Source organism: Fulmarus glacialis, unplaced genomic scaffold (genome assembly GCF_000690835.1).
Source record: "Fulmarus glacialis isolate BGI_N327 unplaced genomic scaffold, ASM69083v1 scaffold20149, whole genome shotgun sequence".
In the NCBI taxonomy this organism is placed as follows: domain Eukaryota; kingdom Metazoa; phylum Chordata; class Aves; order Procellariiformes; family Procellariidae; genus Fulmarus; species Fulmarus glacialis.
In genome coordinates, this window is record NW_009235433.1 from 15,833 (window position 1) to 35,337 (window position 19,505).

Genomic DNA, 19,505 nt, shown 5'->3' on the forward strand with positions numbered 1-19,505 from the left:
TTGTTTTGATCCAGTTGAATGCTGGACTCTTGACAAACTTGTTGTGTGGTTGCTTTCAGTGGGATTGTTGGATTTTGGGGAGATTCGTTGCTAATGGGGTCTGAGGGGAAGGGAGGAGGTTTGCAGGGGGCTTGATTGGCTCCTTCAGACTCCTGACGGCTTTTAATCGGTGTTTAAATGATGGCACCAACTGGGAAGCTGGTTCTCGCAGAGCGTTGGGGTTTGTAGTATTGCACGGGTGCCATTTGGTGGCAGTGTTGCAGAGGAATTGCTGCCTGTAGCCAAGAGCTCGTGTTATTACCACTATTACGGTGATTGTATTCACTGATGAAATGTTGCTGATGATTATTTGCATGAGGACCTTGGCTGGGGGGCCCACTCTTGGAGGAGGCCCCAGTGTCCAGGACATAATCTGGACCGCTGGCAGCTGGGCCCTGGGGACACTCGGCTTTTGTATCAGCTCGTGGGGAGGCAGCAGGTTTTCTCCTCTGTTTTGCCTTCCTCTGGGATACGGTGCTGGTTTTGGGTACGTGAAAGTATGCTTTGTGTGAGCTGCTGTGGAGGATGCTCTCGCGCTTTCCCCAAAGTCCGTATCCAGTGTGGGGCAGCTGCGGCGGGGACGGGCTGTGTTGGCAAAGCTGTGCTGGCAAAAGGGTCTTATCGTTGCTCGGGAAGCTTGTTGGGGAGTGCCCTCACCCACAAGTCGCTGTACTTGTGATAAAAGAGCTTATCGGCCAGGTGGTTTGGTCGTTTAGCCTGCAGATTTAAGGCTTTGCTCAGAAAGCAGCACGCTCCATTTGCAGCCCACCGGCTGAGGTGCAAGGGGTGAGCTGGGGGACCTGCAGTGGGAGGTCAGTACCTGAAGTGGGGGGCCCGAGCAGCGCTCCCCACCATGTGCGATGTGCGTTGCCACACGCGTCCTTGCAGCCGCTGCTCCTGGCGCGCGAGGGACCGACAGCCACAACAGTCTGTGCTCCTGCGGGGCTCGTTCCAAAGCGGCGTGCTGCTTGGGCTGAAACATGTTTCCCTCTTCTGTTTCCCATTTTCTGCAGGCTTTTCCCATCTGCCTAACGGGCTCTACCCGTCGTACATTCCCCTGAGCCACCTCGAGCCCCCCAGCGCCGGCAGTCCTCTCCTGGCCCAGCTGGGTCAGCACAGCCTCTTCGAGTCACAAAAAGGTGAGTCTGGGTCCCCGCGCACCCATCCTCTTCGTCATCCCTGGGTGCTCGCCCTGTCCTTGGGGCTCGCTTGGCTGCTGGAGCTGCTGGATGCTGGGACGATGAGGGGGAAGAGCAGGAACCCCTTTGGATTATCATCCAGAGATGCCTTAGCAATACCAAGGTCTTGGATGTGGCTGTGCTGTAGGGAACCTGGCCAGGTCCCTCCTTGAAGCCCCAACTTGCTGCTACATCGCAAGTCTCAGCGTGCATCAGAGACAGGGCTGTCCTGCGTCCCCATCTGGGCTATGTGGAGGTACTTGCCAGGTCTCCTCTGCCCTGGTCCTTCCTGGCCATGTCTGAGACATCCTTGAAACCCATTCCCTCCCAATTTGCCACCTCTTGTCTGTCTCTGTGTAGGACTGAAGGGATTGGAGACCCATGGTAATTTTGTTTGCTTTTGCTCTGCAGATGGGTTCTACCTGTCCGGCCATGCGGGCCAGTCTGCTTTGCACCCGCAGCCTCCTCTGTCGAGGACCGCGGGCAACCACACGCCGAGCACTCTGCTCCGGGAGAAGGACCTTGGGCAGCTGCACAAGAGCTCGAAAGAAGGCCTGAAAGACCCTGGCGCGAAGGAGCGGACATGCCGGGGCGATCTGTCCCTGCCCTTTGCCAAGAAGGAGGGCAAGCCGAAGGAGGAGCCCCGGCCCCGCAGCGTGGTAGACCTCACGCAGGACACCAAGCCCGACAGCGACCGGAAAGTGAGCGTGGTGGAGAAGGCGGTGAAGGTCGGCGAGCGTCTCTCGCCGTTCCTGGCTGAGCACATGCCAAATCGGGGCACGAGTGGTGGGGAACCCAAGTCCAAGAACCCGCTGCAGAGCTCTTCCCTCAGCAACTGCAACGGCGGCGGGGACCCAATGCTGAAGGTCCTGGGTGCCGAGCAGGACCGCTGTGCCAAGGATCCCGCTCGGCACGATGAGAACATGAGGCCTTCTGCGCACGCCCATGCTGAGCGGCTGAAGCGGGGGGAGCCCCTCCTGCCCTCCGTGGGTGCTTTGCACGTCTCCTGCAGCTGCCCGTCCCCGCACCCCTCGCAGCCGGGGAAGATGACGCCGGCCACGACATTCCCTCCGCAGCCCGTCCATTCCAGCATGTACACCATCTTCCCGCCGGCCAAGGAGCTGGGGAGGGAGCACAAAGTCATCGCCCCCACCTTTGTGCCTTCGGTCGAAGCCTACGACGAGAGGAGCGGGCCCATCCAAATCGCCTCGCAGGCCCGCGACAACAAGGCAAAAGACAAGGACCTCGGCAAGGTGGGGGTGCTGCAGTCACCCACGGAGCGGTGCCTCGCGGACGCCTCCCGCACGCTCTTGTCCCAGGACTTTTCTTGCCACAGCGATGCCAAAAGGATGGAGGCTCTGAGGGAGAAGGGCTCGGTGATCAGGGCGAACTCCATGGCGCTGAAGAGACAGGTCGCTTCGGAGCCCTTCCTCAATCGACCGGGGCTGGGCTCTCCGGAGAGCAGGGAGTTCCTGGCTTCCAAGGACTTGCTGAAGCCGAGCCCGGAGGCAGAGCATCGCCCCTGCGAGCGGGACCGCTTCCAGCGATCCAGCTCCAAAGAAGCGGCGAAGGTCTATGGCACTTTGGACTCCTCCCGGCAGCACCTGGACCACAGTCAGCTGAAACCGCCTGAGCAGAAGTGGAAGCCCTTTGAGATGGGCAACTTTGCCACCACGCAGATGGCAGTGCTGGCCGCGCAGCACAACCACGTCACCCGGGCGGAGGAGGAAGCCAAGAAGGTCTACCTTGACCCCAGTGGCTTGCCACGGTCCTCGGTGGTGGGCTCACGGGGTGCTGCGGATGTCCTCCACCCCGCCTCCCACGGTGAAGGGTCGGCCATGCAGAGCCTTATCAAGTACAGCGGCAGCTTTGCCAAGGAGACTGCGTCCCGGCAGAGCTGCGGCAAGAAGAGCCCCTTTGGCGGCTTGGGCAACATGAAGTTGGACTCTTCGCAGTTGGGTGCCTCCAAAGTGCAGCAGCTGCTGTCGCAGCAGCCAGCGAAGCAGCTGAAGAGGGACCCTGAGAGACCCGAGAGTGCCAAATCCTTTGGCCGTGAGAGCATCGGCTCCCAGGGCGAGGTCGAGGTGAGGCATTTGCCTGTCGGCATCGCCGTGGCCGTGGCCCGGCAGAAGGACAACGTCAGCAGCAGCAGCAGCATCTAACTGGGGCCCAGCTTGGCGGATCGGGATCGCTCGCTGTCTCTCAGCAGCATCAAAGGTAGGTTCTCCAGACCCGTCTTGGGACTTCCCTGTGGGATCTGTTCCCTGGGGAGAGCAGCCACCCAGTCCAGGCCATGTGGCATGAGCTGAGCTTGGCATCCTCAGCTCTCTTTGCCTCCTGTTCCCAGCCAAGGGCACATTGTAGACCACAGCAGGGAGCAGGACTCCCCATGCAAGAGGGAGTCCCCTTTCCCCCATGCCATCCCCTCTGTCCACCTCCGAGGACAAGCCTTCTCCACGTGTTTGATCGCTGTTAGCAAAGGGAGTGACAGAGAAACCCCTTAATCCACCTTTGTGCTGGTGTTTTAGTCTCACGATTTAAGGAGGGGGATGGCTCCGGTGAGCATAATGGTGCTCTGCTTGGCTTGTGTAGCAAGATAACACTTGGGGGCTGCTCAGCGCGGAGAGAGCTCGGCTCTGGTGTGCCAAGGAGCGATGCCAAAGCGAGTGGCCGGTGACCAATGCTTGGGTTTCCATTTTTAGCCTTTGCTTTTCCCATTTTTCTGTCTTTGCTCCCTTCTCCCAAACCTCAACGGCGAGAGGCAGTTTCTCCCGGCCGGCAGCCCCTCTCTCCGTTCCCATCGCCTCCCGTCGCCCTCCCCGTGGCCAGGCGGGAGCCGACTGAGGACCTCGTGGGCAGCACAGGGAGCTGTTTGTTCAGCCGTTCAATCGTCCCAGACCCTCCCAGCTTGTGTTAAATGTAATTTACTGAGCCGAACTAAAAGGCTGCAAACAAGGGTTGAATTCTGGCAGGCCTCCGGGCTTGTTGCTAAGTGATGCAGTTGGCTTTCAGACAGAAAACAAGACTGCTTTTCTCCTCCTCTCGCCCCCCAAATGCTGCCCCCCCTTTGTGTGCCAGGAGATATTCGTCTAATAACATTAGCTTGCTTGCGCTGAGTGGACGGTGCTTGAATGTTTAGACCTTTTAAGAAGGAGAAAGCAGGCTTTAGTTGGCTAATCTGTAGTATTTGGCAAGTAAAATGCAAGTATTTAGTGCCGGGCATTGGTTGTCAAGGAAACAGACCTAAGCCTTTCCTCCATGCATAACTGATTGAATTTTTCTATGCAGTCCGTGCGTCATGTTCATATATATAGACAAAATGATCATTCACTGTCTGGACAATCATCGGTCTGTACAGAAAAGGGACCGTCCTGTTGGTGGGGTGGGGGCTAGGCGGGAATTAGACGAAGAAGAAAGTGTGTGTGTTTGGATGGGGGATGAGAAGAAGATGATAAACCCGTCTATAAATAACGGAGCGCAAGTAATGTTGATGGGAGGAGCAGAGGTAAAATAACAAAATGATATGTTTCTAATAAAAGGCTGGGGGGGGGGTTTTCAACTCACCTTGTGCCAAGGAGGGGAGGGAGGCTATGAGTTAACCAAGGGCTTGGTCCATATTGCTGACACTGAAGAGGCGGTTGGGCATCGATTGGGGAAAATAAATAGGAAAAGGGGCTCCAAGGGGGTAAAACCTGGACTAGGGAGTGGAAGGGGATTTGTGTGCAAGTGGGGATGCTGGTGGAGAGGCAGGGAGGGATGCTGGGGCTCCAGAGGGATTCGCGAGCCCCGGTGCCTCATGCCATGGAGGCTGGGTAGTAAAACTGAGCGTTGGAGGCTGCATAGGCCATCGTTCAGCGAGTCGAGGAGGGGCTGGTTGGGGACAGCCACTGCACGCGCTGTCCTGGTAGACTGCAAGGGAAATGTGGTGACCCTGGAAAGTCCTTTGGGAGGGAGAGGTGTGTGCCAGGTTTTAAAGCATCTTTGCTTTCTGCCTGAAGCCCGTGGAAGGAGCCTTGGGGAGAGGAGCTGGGAGAGATGTTGCCTTGTTCCTGGATTCCTTCTGACAGTAAAGGCTGAGGGAATTGGAGACTTGACAGCAAAAAAACCACGGGCTGTCCAGGTTTGTGGAAATACACAGTGGAGCCCTCCTTGAAAAGACTGCCTGTCAGCAGAATAGACTTGATGTTCCGAGATGCTTTCCCGTGTGCCAAACCTTATCCAGACGGGAGAGCGAGGACCCTGGAAAGGGCTGCTAGGAACCAGGGTGCAGCCGTGCGAGGCTGTGCTGCACCGCTGAGCCCTGCGGGGTGCAGAGCATCGCCCGGGCAGGGGATGTGCTGGCGGGGTGCACCGAGAGCTGGGGGGAAGCAAACACCTTCCTCTTGGCCCTGTTAGACTGGCCAGCAGCTCGCTGCAAGCAGGGCTGGGGTTTAGGAAAGGGTCATATCACCAAAGCATAACATGGACAGTGGCAACAGGGAATTATGGAAAAATGCATAGGCAAGAAAGAAACCAGGGAAAAAACTAGGGAAAAGCAAGCCTAAAATCAGGCAGCTGGGGTGAAGACCTTGGATAAAATAAGGGAAGGGTGGCCACAATACCTGGTCCTGGCAGGGCCAGCGAGGAGCTGCTGTTCACTCCTGTGAAGGTGCTTCCTAACCTCTTGTAGTCACGGCTGCTACTATGCCAGGCTGTATTTGCAAGAGCTGTTCTGATTCTGGATGAGTCATTTCTCGAGCCAAACATCCAGCCCCCCTTTTTGGACTCTTGCCCTCATCTGCCATATGTGCTCCTGCCTCGCCAGACCCTTTCTTGTTGCATGGCTTGGGGTGGGGGATGCAGATTCCCACTAACGGGTTGAATTAGAGTGCGGAGCACGCTGGTTTTCTGAGGGTCCGTAGAGTTGATTCTGTCTGTTGCAGAAGGACAGGGCTTCAGAGCACACCCAGTGCTCCCAGACTGGTTTACAAGGGCAGAAGGTGCTTCAGAAGGTGCAAAGATAGAATCCGCCCCCTGTGACATGTGCTAAGCAGGACTGTGTGGTTTGATGCAGGGATTTAGCTGGGCCTCGTCTCCTTCTGAGATGGGAAATCTGCCACTGTCCTTCAGCAAAAATGGTCCCGTTGGTCCTGCTGCTCCCAGGCTGGTGGCTTTCCTGTCCTGGGAGACCGGCCTGACCTGGTGAGTGGGTCCCTTGATGGCTTGAAGACATGAACCTCAAACCACATGCACCTGGGTGCTACTAGGAGCTGCCTTAGTGAGAATATCTTGATCACATAGACAGCCTTGCCCTGTACTTCAGGGCTCGGACCTGATACGGTCTTGGGAACAGTGGCATTTGGGTGTGCTGGCTCCCAGGGTACTGCCTCTCCATGCGCAGAGGAGAGGGGACAGCTTTCTCCGGACTGTTTCTCATGTCTGATGGTGCTGGGTTGTCTCTTAGGGCACGGACGCTCGGAAGACGATTGCGGGGATGAGAGGAGCCGCCACCGGGACAGCCACCTCCTGGCAGGGCGCTTGGAGCGGGATCAGGAGAAGCTGCTCAGGTGAGGGTTGGAGGGGGATGGGGTCTCTTGCTGCAGTGCCACAAGCCATGCTTGGGGCAGCCGATCTGGAGGAGGGACAGGGTTGCATCCATCCTGGTGATGCTGCTGGCACCAGCCTTGCTGTTGTGGAGAGTAGTGCTGAGTGGGGTGCCATGGGGTTACAGGCAGATCCTGAATCCGCAGCAGAGCAATCCTAATAGACTGCTGCAAACCCATGCCTGCTCCAAAGAGATGGAGAGATGGGATGTTTTATTCTGGACGTGATGTTAAGCACCTCCATCACAGCTCTCCTTGAGCGTCTGACCCTAGTTTGCAAACACGCTTGCTCAGCAGAATGGTCCATACCCCTGGGCTCCTGCAGCTGCACAGTAACCTGCAGCTCTCAGACCCTCTCTCACTCTCTCTCTTGCCTCCCCCATGACCAGAGAGAGCAAGGAGCTGGCAGATTTTGCCCGGATACACCCCTCCGGCTGTGCCACGAACGGTTTGAACTCCAACCTCATGGTGACGGGAGGCCCAACCTTGACAGGCTCTGGGCGCTGGTCTGCAGACCCGGCTTCGCACTTGGCAGCCCACCCCTGGCTCCCCAGGACGGGGAGCCCCTCCATGTGGCTGGCCGGCCATCCCTACGGTGAGTGCCCTGGGAGGGAGCGATGTGTCCATGGGGTGTTCACACCGATGCAGTCCAGGAAGAGGTGTTGCTAAGTGCCCAGTGAGGCTGCTGTCTGATGACAGGGGAAAGGGAAGGAGGTACTTTGGAGCAATCAAATGTTAGATGACTTCTCGCATGAGCAGGAGCTGCCTGCATCCCCTGAGTTGTGACTGTGGTGTTTCTTCTTCCAGGACTCGGTCACCCTTCCCTGCACCAGGGCATGACTCCAGGCTTCCCCCCTGCCATGGGGGGAGCTCTCCCTTCTGCCTACCAGTTTGCCAGAGACCCGCAGTCGGGGCAGCTTGTTGTGATCCCCAGTGAGCACTTGCCACACTTCGGTAAGGATGTGAGCACGTCCGTGAGGACCATACTTTGACAACTGTGGAGAAAAAAGGCTTTGGAGAGGGCTGGATAGCAGCGTACGTACCTGTGGGCACCAGCAGCCACAGCTCGAGGGTGGGTGTGAGCTGGCATCTTGTTAGGTTTGTTTCAGAGACGGAAGAGTGTTATCTTCAGCAGTGGCTCCTCATCCCCTGCAGGACCCCGTAGACTTTGGGTCCTTGGTTAGGAGAAACTACTCATGGGCTCAGCCAGGGACAGTCAAACCAAGGGTGTGTAGAGAGCAAAGCGAGTCAGACGGCCTCAGGACCCATGGGTGGTGGGAGTGAGGCTGCCGAGGGGAAGACAGCACCCTTTCCCCTCTGCATTTCTGGTTGCATTTCTGCATAGCCCGATGTTTGGCATCCCCCACACCCTGGGATTGGGGTAGAGACAGCTGCGCTGCACGATCCTGAATCCTCTAGCTATCCCCATCCTCCTGCCTCCCTGACTGCATCTCTGCTCATTCCCCAGCGGAGCTGATGGACCGGGCACCCCCACTGTGGCCCGCTATGTACCCCCCGACCAGGAGCTCCCTCCAGCACGCTCACCAGCTCCAGCTCCTCTCCCATCAGCAGCTGCTGCGGCAGCACGAGCTGTACATTCTGCAGCAGCAAGCAGCTCACGCCATGGAGCTACAGAGGAGTGCCCAGCTTGTGGTACGTTTTCAGGAGCTTCTTGCTTGGACATGAAATGAGCCTGAAGTTGGGGTGTCTGGGGGGGAAAAAGCAGTTGTGCCAGTGTTGCAAGTGTGTCTCAAGGGTACGGATGCACTGAGTGATCCTGCCCTGGTCCCTGGAATATGAGGCATTCAGTGCATCCTGCACAGTTGGGGTGGGTTTTGGAGGGGTTTGGTGTAAAGCTATTGAGCAGTGCTGTCAGGAGAGCTGCTCAGCAGCAGCGCAACCTTGATTCCTTCCCTAGGGATGTCTCTAGTCTCAGGGTTTCATCCCTGGTCACCTCCAGACAAACCTCCTGAGCGGCTCAGAGAAGCAACTGCAATACTGGCAGCAGTCACGCTGGGTCCTGGAGCCAGCTCCCATTCACCAAATTATTTTGGAAGTTGTGAGCTTTCATTTGGGTGTTTTACACCCATTCGATTTTTATAGTGGTCATCTGGTTTTCAGCCTTCATTTTACATGTGTGCTTGCTAGGGTGGAGACTTAGAAATAGAAATGGTTTGTTTTGGTTGCAACTGAAAATTGAGACACCCTTCACATGACTTCTGGAGCTGGGAATTCGTAAAGAAAGCTATCACAGATCAGTGTCACCCTCCGTCAGATTGGCCTTAAAATGGTGTCGCACTGAGGAACATGTGTTTTATTCCAGTCCATGTTTGATAAGATCATGTTTTGGTCTCGTTTGGTGGTAGGTCTGTGCTTTCCAGGTGCAGGTAGAGATGTCGTGCTGAGTTTTGCTTTGTTCTTGTCACAGGAGAGGTTGAAGGCGAACGAGCAGCGTGCAGATATGGAAGAGAAGGTGACGAAACGGAGCCTGGACAGTGCCAAATCAGGCCTTTCCTCCTCTGCCCCGGGATTGGTGCACCGAAAACCACCCGTGCTGTCTCCCAGCGCCTCCACATCCTACAGCAAGGCTGTGAGTCCACCTCCCCTCTCTCCCAGGGCCTCACCCGTGTCTGTGCTCAAAGCTGAGGTGATCCAAAAGATGGAGGAGCCACCTTCGCAGCCAGCCTACTCCTACCCCGCCACCCCCAGCTCCCATCCTTCCAGCCCGCCCCCCGCCTCTCCACCCCCTGCCCCTGCCATCCCTCCAAAGGAAGAGGCGCCCGAGACCGTGGAGAAGAAAGACCTGGAGCTGGAAAAAGAGGCTGCTGGTCCGTATCAGGCCTTGTTCCCAGGTAAGAGAGCCCTGCTTTGGCAGAGTCCTGTTGTGTTTGTGCCTGCCTCCCTTTTTCTCCTCAGCTCTTTCCTGCTTCCATCCCTTCCCCTAGAGAAAACCACGTAGCTCCTCTAACAGGCGGGGGAGAGGCAAGGACCAGGGGTGGTGTGATGGACTTGGATCGATGTCTGGATCTTAGGGGTACCTGGGGCTGTAGGCTGTCTTCTTCCCTTGGGTCGAGCCTGGGTTGGTTCCTCCAGGGCTGAAGTCTCAGTGAGAGAAGGATGCAGGAGATAGATCTCTCTCCAGTTGCAGGAGAGTGCTGGAAAGGTGCAGAAGGGACCTCTGGGGTGCTGATGCCTGTGGCAACGTGGCCAGGAGAGAGGTGCCCAAAGCAGCCACTGCTTGAGAACAGGAAGAGATGAGAGATGAAGGGAACCCATCTCTGTGCCTTAGTGAGAGAGGTGCTTTGGAGACCCGGCCATTACACAGCCTGTCCCTTCTGATGTCTTGCAGAGATCCCCCCAGGATATCCATTCCAGTCCCTGCCTCCCTCCTTTGGAAGACATTATCCCTACCTCCTCCAGCCCACCGCAGCATCTGATGCGGATGGCCTGGCTCCTGACGTCCCATTGCCTGCTGAAGGCTCTGAGCACATGGAGCTTTCCCCAGAGGTCAAGCCCATCCACCTGTCTCCGTCCAAAATGCTAGAGCCCATCCAAGCAGCAGCAGAAGAGGAGTCCTTGGAAGACAGGGTGAAATCAGAGGTGCAGATGGAGGAAAGCCAAGAAGGCATCTGTGAGCAGGACATGGGGACTCTGAACATCACCACCTCTGCAGCCGTCCCAGTACAGAATGTGGACAATTGCAATCTCCTGTTGCATCAAGGTGAAGCTCTGGGTGCTATGGAGCAAGACCAGGAAGACCTCCAGAGCTGCCCACCTCCTTACCAGGTTGTGGCCTGCCCTGCAGAAGCAGAGGCTCAGGCAGAGACTGGGAGTGGAGCAGAAACCTGCTCTGTGCACATGGACTACGACGGTTCGCTTGTGCACACGGAAAACGAGCCGCCCGAGATGGACTTGACGCCCCAGCGGGAGGAGGCCTCTGTAGCCATGGATCTGCAGAGCACTGATGTGCCCCGGGGGAGGGAGTTTCCCAGCCTGCCCCCTGAGGAGGGGGAGCAGGGGCCAGAGATCCCTTCCTACACAGAAGAGGCAGTCTCTTGCCAAATCCCAGCTCTGGACATCAAGCCGGGTGACCCGCTGGCTGGAATGAACGCTTTGGTGGCTGCCACAGAAATGCCTCAGGCTTGTTCCTTGTTGACTACCACCAGCGTCACTCCATCCCAGATGAAGGTGGAGGTGTTACCTGATCAGGCCTTGGAGCACTCCTTCCTGCAAGGGATCACTTTGCTGAGTGAAATTGCAGAGATGGAGCTGGAGAAAAGGAAGCAAGAAATACAAAGTAAGTTGTGAGTGCCTAGTCTGGCCAGCCTGGGGCCAGGTTGGGTCTTCCTGCATACGGCCCAGGCGCTCTCTGTGTGGGCAGAGGAGCAGAGGCACACGTGGGATCTCTTGCAACCTCAGCCAGGCAGCAAGGAGAGCATTGCCCTGAGTTGCAGGAGCAGCTGGTACTTTGGATGGGGTTGGAGCAGGGTTTTTGTTGCAGTAGGCTGAGCTACGTGTGGCGTTTGTACTGCTCTCCCCTTCCAAAGGCCCTCGCCATGTCTAGACAGTTCGTGGTATGTGTAGCGGAAACGGAGCCCCACTTGCCGAAAGCTGCCAGGGTAACACCCTTCTGGCAGGCACTGAGTCTACAGTCTGTTGGGGTTTGGCACAAGAGGCCCCAGTAGCTCCAGATGATGCTTTCCAAGAGCTTTGGCAGGTCCTGAAAAGATCTCACCTTCCAGTAACTTCCTGAGGCAAGACGTGATGGGAACTGCCAGTTGCACCATGGCTGGGCACAACAGGAGATCTCAAGTGGGGGCAAAGGTGGCTGGGAGGTGCCATGGTCCAGAAAGGGACATCAGCCTCTCCTTGTGCCTGCTGGAGGAGCGGTCTTGGAGAGTGAACCTCTATAGCTTTTTTTTCCTGTCCTCAGCAGGTCCAGAGAGTTTCCCTGTCCGGCCAACGCTGGAGAGTTTGCTGGCTGCCAGCACCCACATGCTCATGGAAGTACTTTCCACCCCCTTTATGGAAAGTCTGAAAACCATCCGGCTGCCTCGAGAGCTGAATCCCAACAAAAAGTACAGCTGGATGCAGAAGAAAGATGAACCCGTAAGTAGCTCTTAGTGTGGCTGTACCTGAAAAGCCACGGTGCATCCACTCACCGCAGCTTGCTCTTCCAGCCGCAGTTCGCCACCCGGCTTGTGTTGCCCTTCTGCGTTCAGCAAAGCGAGCCAGTGCTTCCCTCTCGTCGTGTTTGTAGCTGCGCAGGAGTCAGTGTGGTGCGATTTAGCTTCCTCCCTTGTTTGTAAATCAACACCATTGATCTCAGCAGGACGCTCGGCAGCCCTAGAAGCAGCGTTTGTAATACAAAGCCAGCAGGAACTTGTATGTTACTGCTTTGGCGGGGTGGGGGGGAATAAATAAAGATAGTGGCAGGAGGGTTTTTCCTTGTTTTTTCTTTGCTGATTCTTCCCCATGGGAGAGACTGACAAATTATTTTGTACCCAGCAAGTAAGTGTTCCAAGACAGGGAATATTATGATCTGTCTTTTTAAATAAGGGAAAAGAGACTCCATGGGTGTATTTTATCCTGCAGGTTCTTCCCCAGGGTTTCTCTCCCTCAAAGCTGATACCGTCCCATGCGTAAGCCACAGAACATCTTTGCTTGGCTGTTTTTGCTTGGGTACTGCTCTAGGTCTGTGCTTGTTGTGGGTGAGGATGCTCTGCTCCACTGTAAGCATGGAAGGCTTCCCTGCCAGGCTTGGGCAGATCTTGGCCATTGCAAGGGCACCCCAGTGTGCACCACCCCCATCTAGGTGGGGGCCTGGACATGTCCTGACCTTCTCGCCCCCTCTTGCCTCCCCACCCCAGATGTACTCCATCAAATCAGCCATCGAGAACATGGATGCAATGGAGCTGGACTACAGAATGAGGCTGGCAGAGCTGCAGCGCCGGTACAAGGAGAAGCAGCGGGAGCTGGTGAAGCTGCAGCGCCGCAGGGACTCTGAGTAAGTCACAGGCTGCTCACTCGGTCTTTTTTTTTTCCAGCTGGGCACTTTCACAGCCTCTCGGTCTGGGAGAGAAAACAGCCCTTCATCCCTCCCTGTCTCCTCTCCTCTCCTCCTGATATGGTCCGCCAGAGCTTTGCACAACACACTCCTAGGCTGTGTGACACAACAACCTGATCACTGGTGAATGCAGCTGGGAGACCGTGTTAGAGACAACCTTGGCTTCAGCAGCTCAGTTTAGCAGTTTGGTGACAGGCGAAGGTTCTGGGTTGGCTCCCATTCTTGCTTGCTTTTTTGAAATTTTTTTCCCTTTTTCTTCTTTTTTGGATTTATTTGCTTTTTTTTTTTTTTTCCTGTTTGTTTTGCTTTTTGGTTGCAAAATTTGATTTTGCTTTTTTTTTTGTTTGCTTTTTTTTGTTGCCTTGGTTAACAGTGAAGCGTGTGGTTTTTTTAAAGGGAAAAGCATGACGAGAAAAGTAGAAGCTTGGCGAGAAGAGGCCCTGGAAGGCCCAGGAAGAGGAAACTTGGATCAAGCGCTCTGTCACCCATTAAGGAGAGAGGGAAGAGTGACAGCAAGAGTGGAAAGTAAGGCTGGAATTTGGGGAAGACGGGAATACGGCAGGGTCACTGCACCAGGGTCTTGCTTGGGGAGAGCATCTTGGATGCAGTGGGGGCTCGCCTTGGCGTTGTGTTGGCAGGATGGTCTCTGGCAGCAGTGGTGTTGTGGAAACGTGCATTTAATGTGAGTGTGTCCTTGCAGTGGGAATATGGTGCCAGCCTCCTCCCTCCCCGCTGGTAGAGCACGTGTCTGTGGTGTTGGGTACAAGTAGGACAGGCTGAGTTGAGCAGCGGTGAGGTGATACGGAGCAGCCGGCTGGGCAGGGACCTGTAGGTGAGCTCATGGTGTCAGGGAGCACGTCCTCGTGTGTTTTCAGGAGAGCGGATGGTGCAAGCGGGTGCTGTAGAGCTAGTTGGTGCTGATGTAAAAAACTGGAAGGACAGGACTGTTCCAGGTTATGTACTTTCTAGGGCCTTTCTGCTGTGTTTCTGCTGTCTTCATCTCCTGTTCCTTTAATCAGTGGGAGTTGGTTTTGCCTGACCTCTCTCTTTCAAGTGTCTGGATCATGCTCTCTTCTGCTTTTTTCTCTTTTGCAAGGCCAGCTGCTCTTGTTTGGATGCCTGGATCTCACCACCATTGGCCATTTAACCATCCATAGATGGCCAGGCCTTTCCAATAGGAAGGCACCTCCAAGCTGCCTCCCTGTGCTATGTATTTTCGCAAATGACCTTTCAAGACAACAAATTACATTCAGGTGCCCAGCTCCCACTGACCATGTGCTTCTGAAAATCTGTCCTCTTGGTGGCTCTGTGTTTTGCTCTTCTTGTTTGGATGGCTGAACAGGCTGAAGGCATCCAGAGGTGACTGGAGTTGTGCATGCGTGCGTGCATGAGCGTGTGGCGTGTGCATGTCCCGCATCGCAAAGAGTAGAGTGGGAGATGGAGATGCACCCTGAGCCAATGTCCAGAGCCTGAGGTGTTGGTTTAGCTGTCTGCAGAGGTCAGCAGACAGGACGGAGGGGAGGGGAAATGCCTGGAAACTGAGGAGGCTGCCCCATGTTAGTGGATTTGTGGTGGTGGTATGATCTGGGCCAGCAGGCTTAGCGTGAAGGAGGCGGTATTTGAGAGCTTTTAATAGAGGCTTGGTAGGGGTCTTGAGGTGTTGACTGATCATCCATCGGATAGTTCCTGGAGACAGCTGGGGAGCAGTGAAAGATGTGCTTATAGTCTCACCTACTTTTTTTTTTTTTTTTTTTAATTATTTGTTTACCCTCTCCTTTCCCCCCAAATCCCAAAGCGAGACCGAAGATGCAGATCACAAATGCCTCTTCGCAGAGGGGCCAGGCTTGTAAAGCAGACTGCCTGTCCTTTGAGCGAGCCGGTCCCTGCAGTGCCCTTGTCCCTCCGTGTCACCCTGCATGGCAGTTCCTTATCACCTCCTTGCTCATACCCGAGCAACCAGAGCAAGTGTCTGGGCAGTGAGGCACCTCCCTGGGCCTCAAGAATCTCTCTCTGCACCTACAGAGTCCATGAAAGTAGAGGTGGGAAGAGACCTACAAGGCCAGCTCAGCTGTCTAGCCTTCCCTCTGCTGCTCTGTACCAAATAGGCACTTTTCGGTGGCTGTTACTCAAGACACCAATTACTTCCTTTCAGAGACCACCTGGCAGGTCTCTGATTTCAGGCACCCTCATCTGTACTGGTGGCCAAGAGTGTGCAAGAAGGGCTCCTTGGCTCTCCTGTTTGGTGGAAAACCTTGTCCAAACTGCTGTCACTTCACAGTGGACTTGGCTCCCATTGAGGATCCCTGCTGTCCTAGGAGGCATTTAACCTTGCTTTTGAGCTTGGTGGGGATCACGGGGAGGAAAGCCCCCCACCTTGACCCATCCTGTGCTTGGCTTGCAGACTGAGCAAGTCCTTGTTGCTCTCCGAAGACTCTGAGACTGGTGAGGGCATGAAGAAGAGGCACAAAGGGGCCCTCCCGGAGGAGGACGAGGATTTGGAGAGCGGCAGTGGCAAGATGAAAGGGAGGAACCAGAGCTGGGAAGAGCACGATGCGGCTCCCAGCTTCTCAAATGAGGTCAGTGCCCTCATGGGGAACATGGAGCCACGGGCCAAAACCAGATCTCTTTCTGCTTTGCTAGTGTTGGCTTGCACTGGATGACTCCTCCTGATCTTAGAGCGTCTGCTCCCAGTTCATGTGGGTTTAGAAGCTCTTCATGAGAGGACTGTTTGTACAGCAGAGGTGTGTTTGCAAAGGCTAATGTTGGCTTATGGAGGTTGGACCTCTTTGGTAGGCAGCAGAAAGGCAAGTGCCTTCTAGACAGCCAGAGCATTGCAGTGTTGCACTAGCTCTGAATCCAGAGCAGTGCTTGTCTTACCCTTTGCCTGTCGAGACAGTGGAGGAGAACTGACTTCCCAAAGTGAGGGAGGGGAAGGGAGCGCAGCCTCGCTATTTTAAATGCAGGGTTTTCTTCTGCTCCTGTTGAGGCAATGAGATATTTACTGGAGCTTTAAGCTGCTGATGAAATCCAAAATGCATACAGGCAAAGTACTGAGTTACAGCTGCTGTTATCTAGCTGTAGCACATGTAAAGTATATTTACTTTTTTCAAGAAGCAAGAAAATACTGAAAAGGGTGTAACAGCCCTGGCTGTAATGCAATTGTGCTGATGCTCTTGCTGAGAGGTATTTGGGTCTTTTTGGCATCCCAGTGTCTGGAGCTCATTGGTTATGTAGAAATGTGTATTTATTTGGCTGGGGTTTTGCGTAAAGAAGATTTTTAATCCTCGTGATTTAGAGAAAAGCTTGTAAAACTAACCCAAACATATCCTAAAAACTAGAAGGTGTTGAGAAAAAAGAACTCCAAAACGTGTTGTTCTATGAACATATTTATTTTGGAAGAAAATTCAATTTTTCTAAGTTAATCTTGCAATTTTGTAGTGCTCTATAAGGGTATAGCTGTGCTGTTTGCTGACATCTTCCTCTTCTTCCTTCCTAGCACCATGGTGGGTTATGACAACTGGGGCTTAAGACCGTCATTTTGAGGCCTTATTAACTAGCGTGCATGAGAGACTGTTACGAGGGGTAGTAAAATCCCTCAGGTCTGCTATGATATCTGCTCTGTATTCACCTGTGTCTCTTCCTTTCACCTCGGCAGTTAAAGCTCAAGAAGAAGAAAGTACCGTCGGATCAAGAGCAGCTGGCCAGCAAGCTTGACAAGGCCCTGTCGCTCACCAAACAAGACAAGCTCAAATCCCCCTTCAAGTTTGCCGACAGCACTGGGGGAAAGCAGAAAACTAGTGGAGGTGGCAGCAGGTACCTCCCACCCCATGAGGCTCTGCCGAGCAAGGAGGAGAAGAAGAGCCTGGCCAAGAACCTGGGCCTGTCACTGAAAACCACCAAGGAAGGTAAAAACAAAGTGGCTGCCAAAATGAAGAAGATGGAGGTGGGGTTAAAAGTCAAAAATCAGCTCAAGGTTTCCCATTCACCAGCAATATCTGAAGTTAGCAGCTACTCCTATAGTAAGTAACCCCTCATTTATCTCTTCTTACAGTGTAATCTGTTGTGGGGGCTTGTGGGTGGGGGTTTCTGGCCTCTTGGAAGGGGTCTTGGAGATGGGTCTGGTTTTCCTCATGAGTGAAAGGTGACCTCCTCCCTGGCTAGTCAATGCTGCTGTGTCTTTGGGGTGAGCATGAGTTGTCCGCCCAACTTGCCATCCAAGAGGTAGCCAGTATCAGTGTGTCTCTTCCTGGCCTGTGTTGTACTGATCGTCGATGGGGAAAAATGCTTTAAAAAAGGTGACCCAAGTTACTGCTTTCGGTGGGAGTAGACACTCTCCTTCTACCTGTCAGATGAGTACTCATAGCCTCTGCTCCAGGAGCTGGTTAACAGTTGACTTTTGAAGTCCTTGTTGAGTTGGGTGGGATCGGCTTTAGGATTATGCCATGGAGTTAGTTGGAAAAGGCAAAGCCTGCCAGGGGGCAATGGTGTTCGTGAGCATCCTCCAGCCCTTCAGTGTTGTGGCTTGGTTCCTGGCTGACTGTGCTCAGCCTTCCCATGTCTCATCATGCTCATCTCCACCTCAGCATCCTGTGTACTGATTGCCATTTCTGAACCCAAAGTGTACCTGGGGCAAAGGTTCCTGCAACTGAGCAGAGCTAGGGACCCTTGTTACAGAAGGAAAAATTGCAGATAGTGTTGGGAAGGCAGTAGAACCCGAAGTAGAAGAGTCTTTAATGGTTCAGGCAGACAATGGGGCAGAGAGCATGTGAGGGACTTGGAGTTTATGGTCTGAGGCCTGGGAGGCCTGGTTGTGTAATTTTCTTAGCTCACTTGCATACGCATCTTTTCCTTTGCTTGCAGCTGTTTAAGTCCCATGTTAAAAGTCTTATGGGGTGTTCGTATGCATAACAAATGTATATCTTCGTGGAGCACCGGTTTAGAAATTTCACTAATGGGGAAGATGATGAGCTAGCGATTCTCCAACTGAACAAATGTTTGGCATGAAATTAGCCATTTACATGGCAAAATAGGAGCCATTGTGTCCACTGGACTTGAACACAGCCTTTGGCTGGTTGTGCTGTACACACCACCCAACAGTGCTGCTCTTGAATGTGCTTCAGTCCCAAGGACAGACATGTGGCTCTAAACTGGGAGCTCTGGAGCTAATGGGGAGAGGAGGCACAGACTGTTGCTGGAGCAAAAAGCCTTGGCTCATGGCAAAAGGGAGCTTTTGCAGTGCCCTGGCATTTGGTACTGTGATTTCATGAACAAAGCCTTCCTCCCAGACCTAAGGGAGCTTCTGTCTGACCGCTCTCCTCTCCAGCAAGTCTCCTGGTGTAGGAATGTGCCCCTTCACCACATGAATCTCAGCACAGGAGGATTGTTGTCACTGAGGAACTGACTCTGAAATGGCTCAGCTTTGGTGTGTGGTTTTTCAGCTGTGTGCAGGTTCAAGAAAAGGGCTTTAGCCTGTCATTTGATCACTCAAGCTTGATGGATTTGGGGAGGCAGGTCGAGCATATGGCAGCACCTCCCATGACTGGTGGGCTGTGGAGGAGGAGAAACGGGACTAGCGCCAAGTCCTTCTGCCTCCTAACCTCATGATTTTCTAGCTGGAGTCCTGAAAACCTTGGGCATAGGTCCAAAGGGCGAGCTGAGCATCCTATTCCCACAGAATTTAACAGAAGTCAGATGGCCAAACTTACTTGCTTATTTGGGCTTTGGGCCTCCTAAACTTGCTATCCCTCATTCCTGCATCTCCACAACCAATGCAGTGGAGGTGGGGAGCGATGCCCGAGCTGAGCTGACACTGGAGAGCATCTGCTGCTGCTCACAGGCTGGAACGGTCCCCGCCACAGTGTCCATAACATTGTGGAGCTGACGGTGTGTACATGAGCTGGGAGGTGACAATTCATACCCGCTTTAATTTATATGGGTACCTTATAGTTCTCTTTCCACTCATCAGATGCCAGAGGGGACCGCTGGATAACTTTTCATTGCCTGCTGGGCTTGACAGCTTTGTAAAGCCACAGTTCACAGACTGAAGAGCGGCTTGGTCCGTGCTCCGTTTTGATGTCCTTTATATTCCACGCTGCAGAGCATCTGGAGTGGCATGTTTGGAGTTAGACATTCGGAGTTAGACGTGTTGCCTGCTTGGCAGCTGGGCTCGCTCCTGCTGCCTGTGTCGAAAATCCTCTGGGAGAGTTGGTTCATGTAGAAAAGGAGATTTAGGTCAGAGTGTTGAACGTAACCATGGTTAAGATTAATTCAGGTCGATGGCCCGGTTGTTGGCATTGCTGCGCCTTCGGTGGACATCTTCATAGCGGAAACATCTACCTCAGTTTTCTGCTTCTGAGCTGAAAACACCCCTTGGATCCTGTCTCAAGGGCGGACAGGAGTCGTTTGGCCTAGGTGGAGAGTGTCTATTTCTGACCGAAAAAAGGAAATACTGTATTTCTGTGTTTATTCAACTCCCACTTGCTAAGCTCGAGACTTGTGGTGGAGGGACCTGGCAGGGGTGGAAAATCATGGCACACAGCCCCTCCTGCAGCCGCTTTCCCCTCCTGGTTTACAGCTTCTTCACAAAGAAATGCAGCAAAGCACCCCCCAAAAAAAACCACCCAAAAAGCTCCAAACCCC

At 54.1% G+C, this 19,505-nt stretch overlaps 1 protein-coding gene across 1 annotated transcript; it reads left to right on the plus strand.

Annotated features, from left to right (window-relative positions):
• Positions 1-1,052: 1,052 nt before the first annotated feature.
• Positions 1,053-16,893, plus strand: TNRC18 (trinucleotide repeat containing 18; the record flags this gene model as incomplete). Its single annotated transcript, XM_009586025.1, is given in 13 exon segments — positions 1,053-1,178; positions 1,629-3,434; positions 6,661-6,763; positions 7,189-7,394; positions 7,607-7,753; positions 8,268-8,452; positions 9,228-9,651; positions 10,149-11,096; positions 11,733-11,908; positions 12,670-12,806; positions 13,263-13,391; positions 15,268-15,442; positions 16,522-16,893. Coding segments are annotated over 13 exon segments (4,934 nt in total), but the record flags the coding sequence as incomplete, so codon positions are not given.
• Between the last annotated feature and the right edge of the window lie 2,612 nt (positions 16,894-19,505).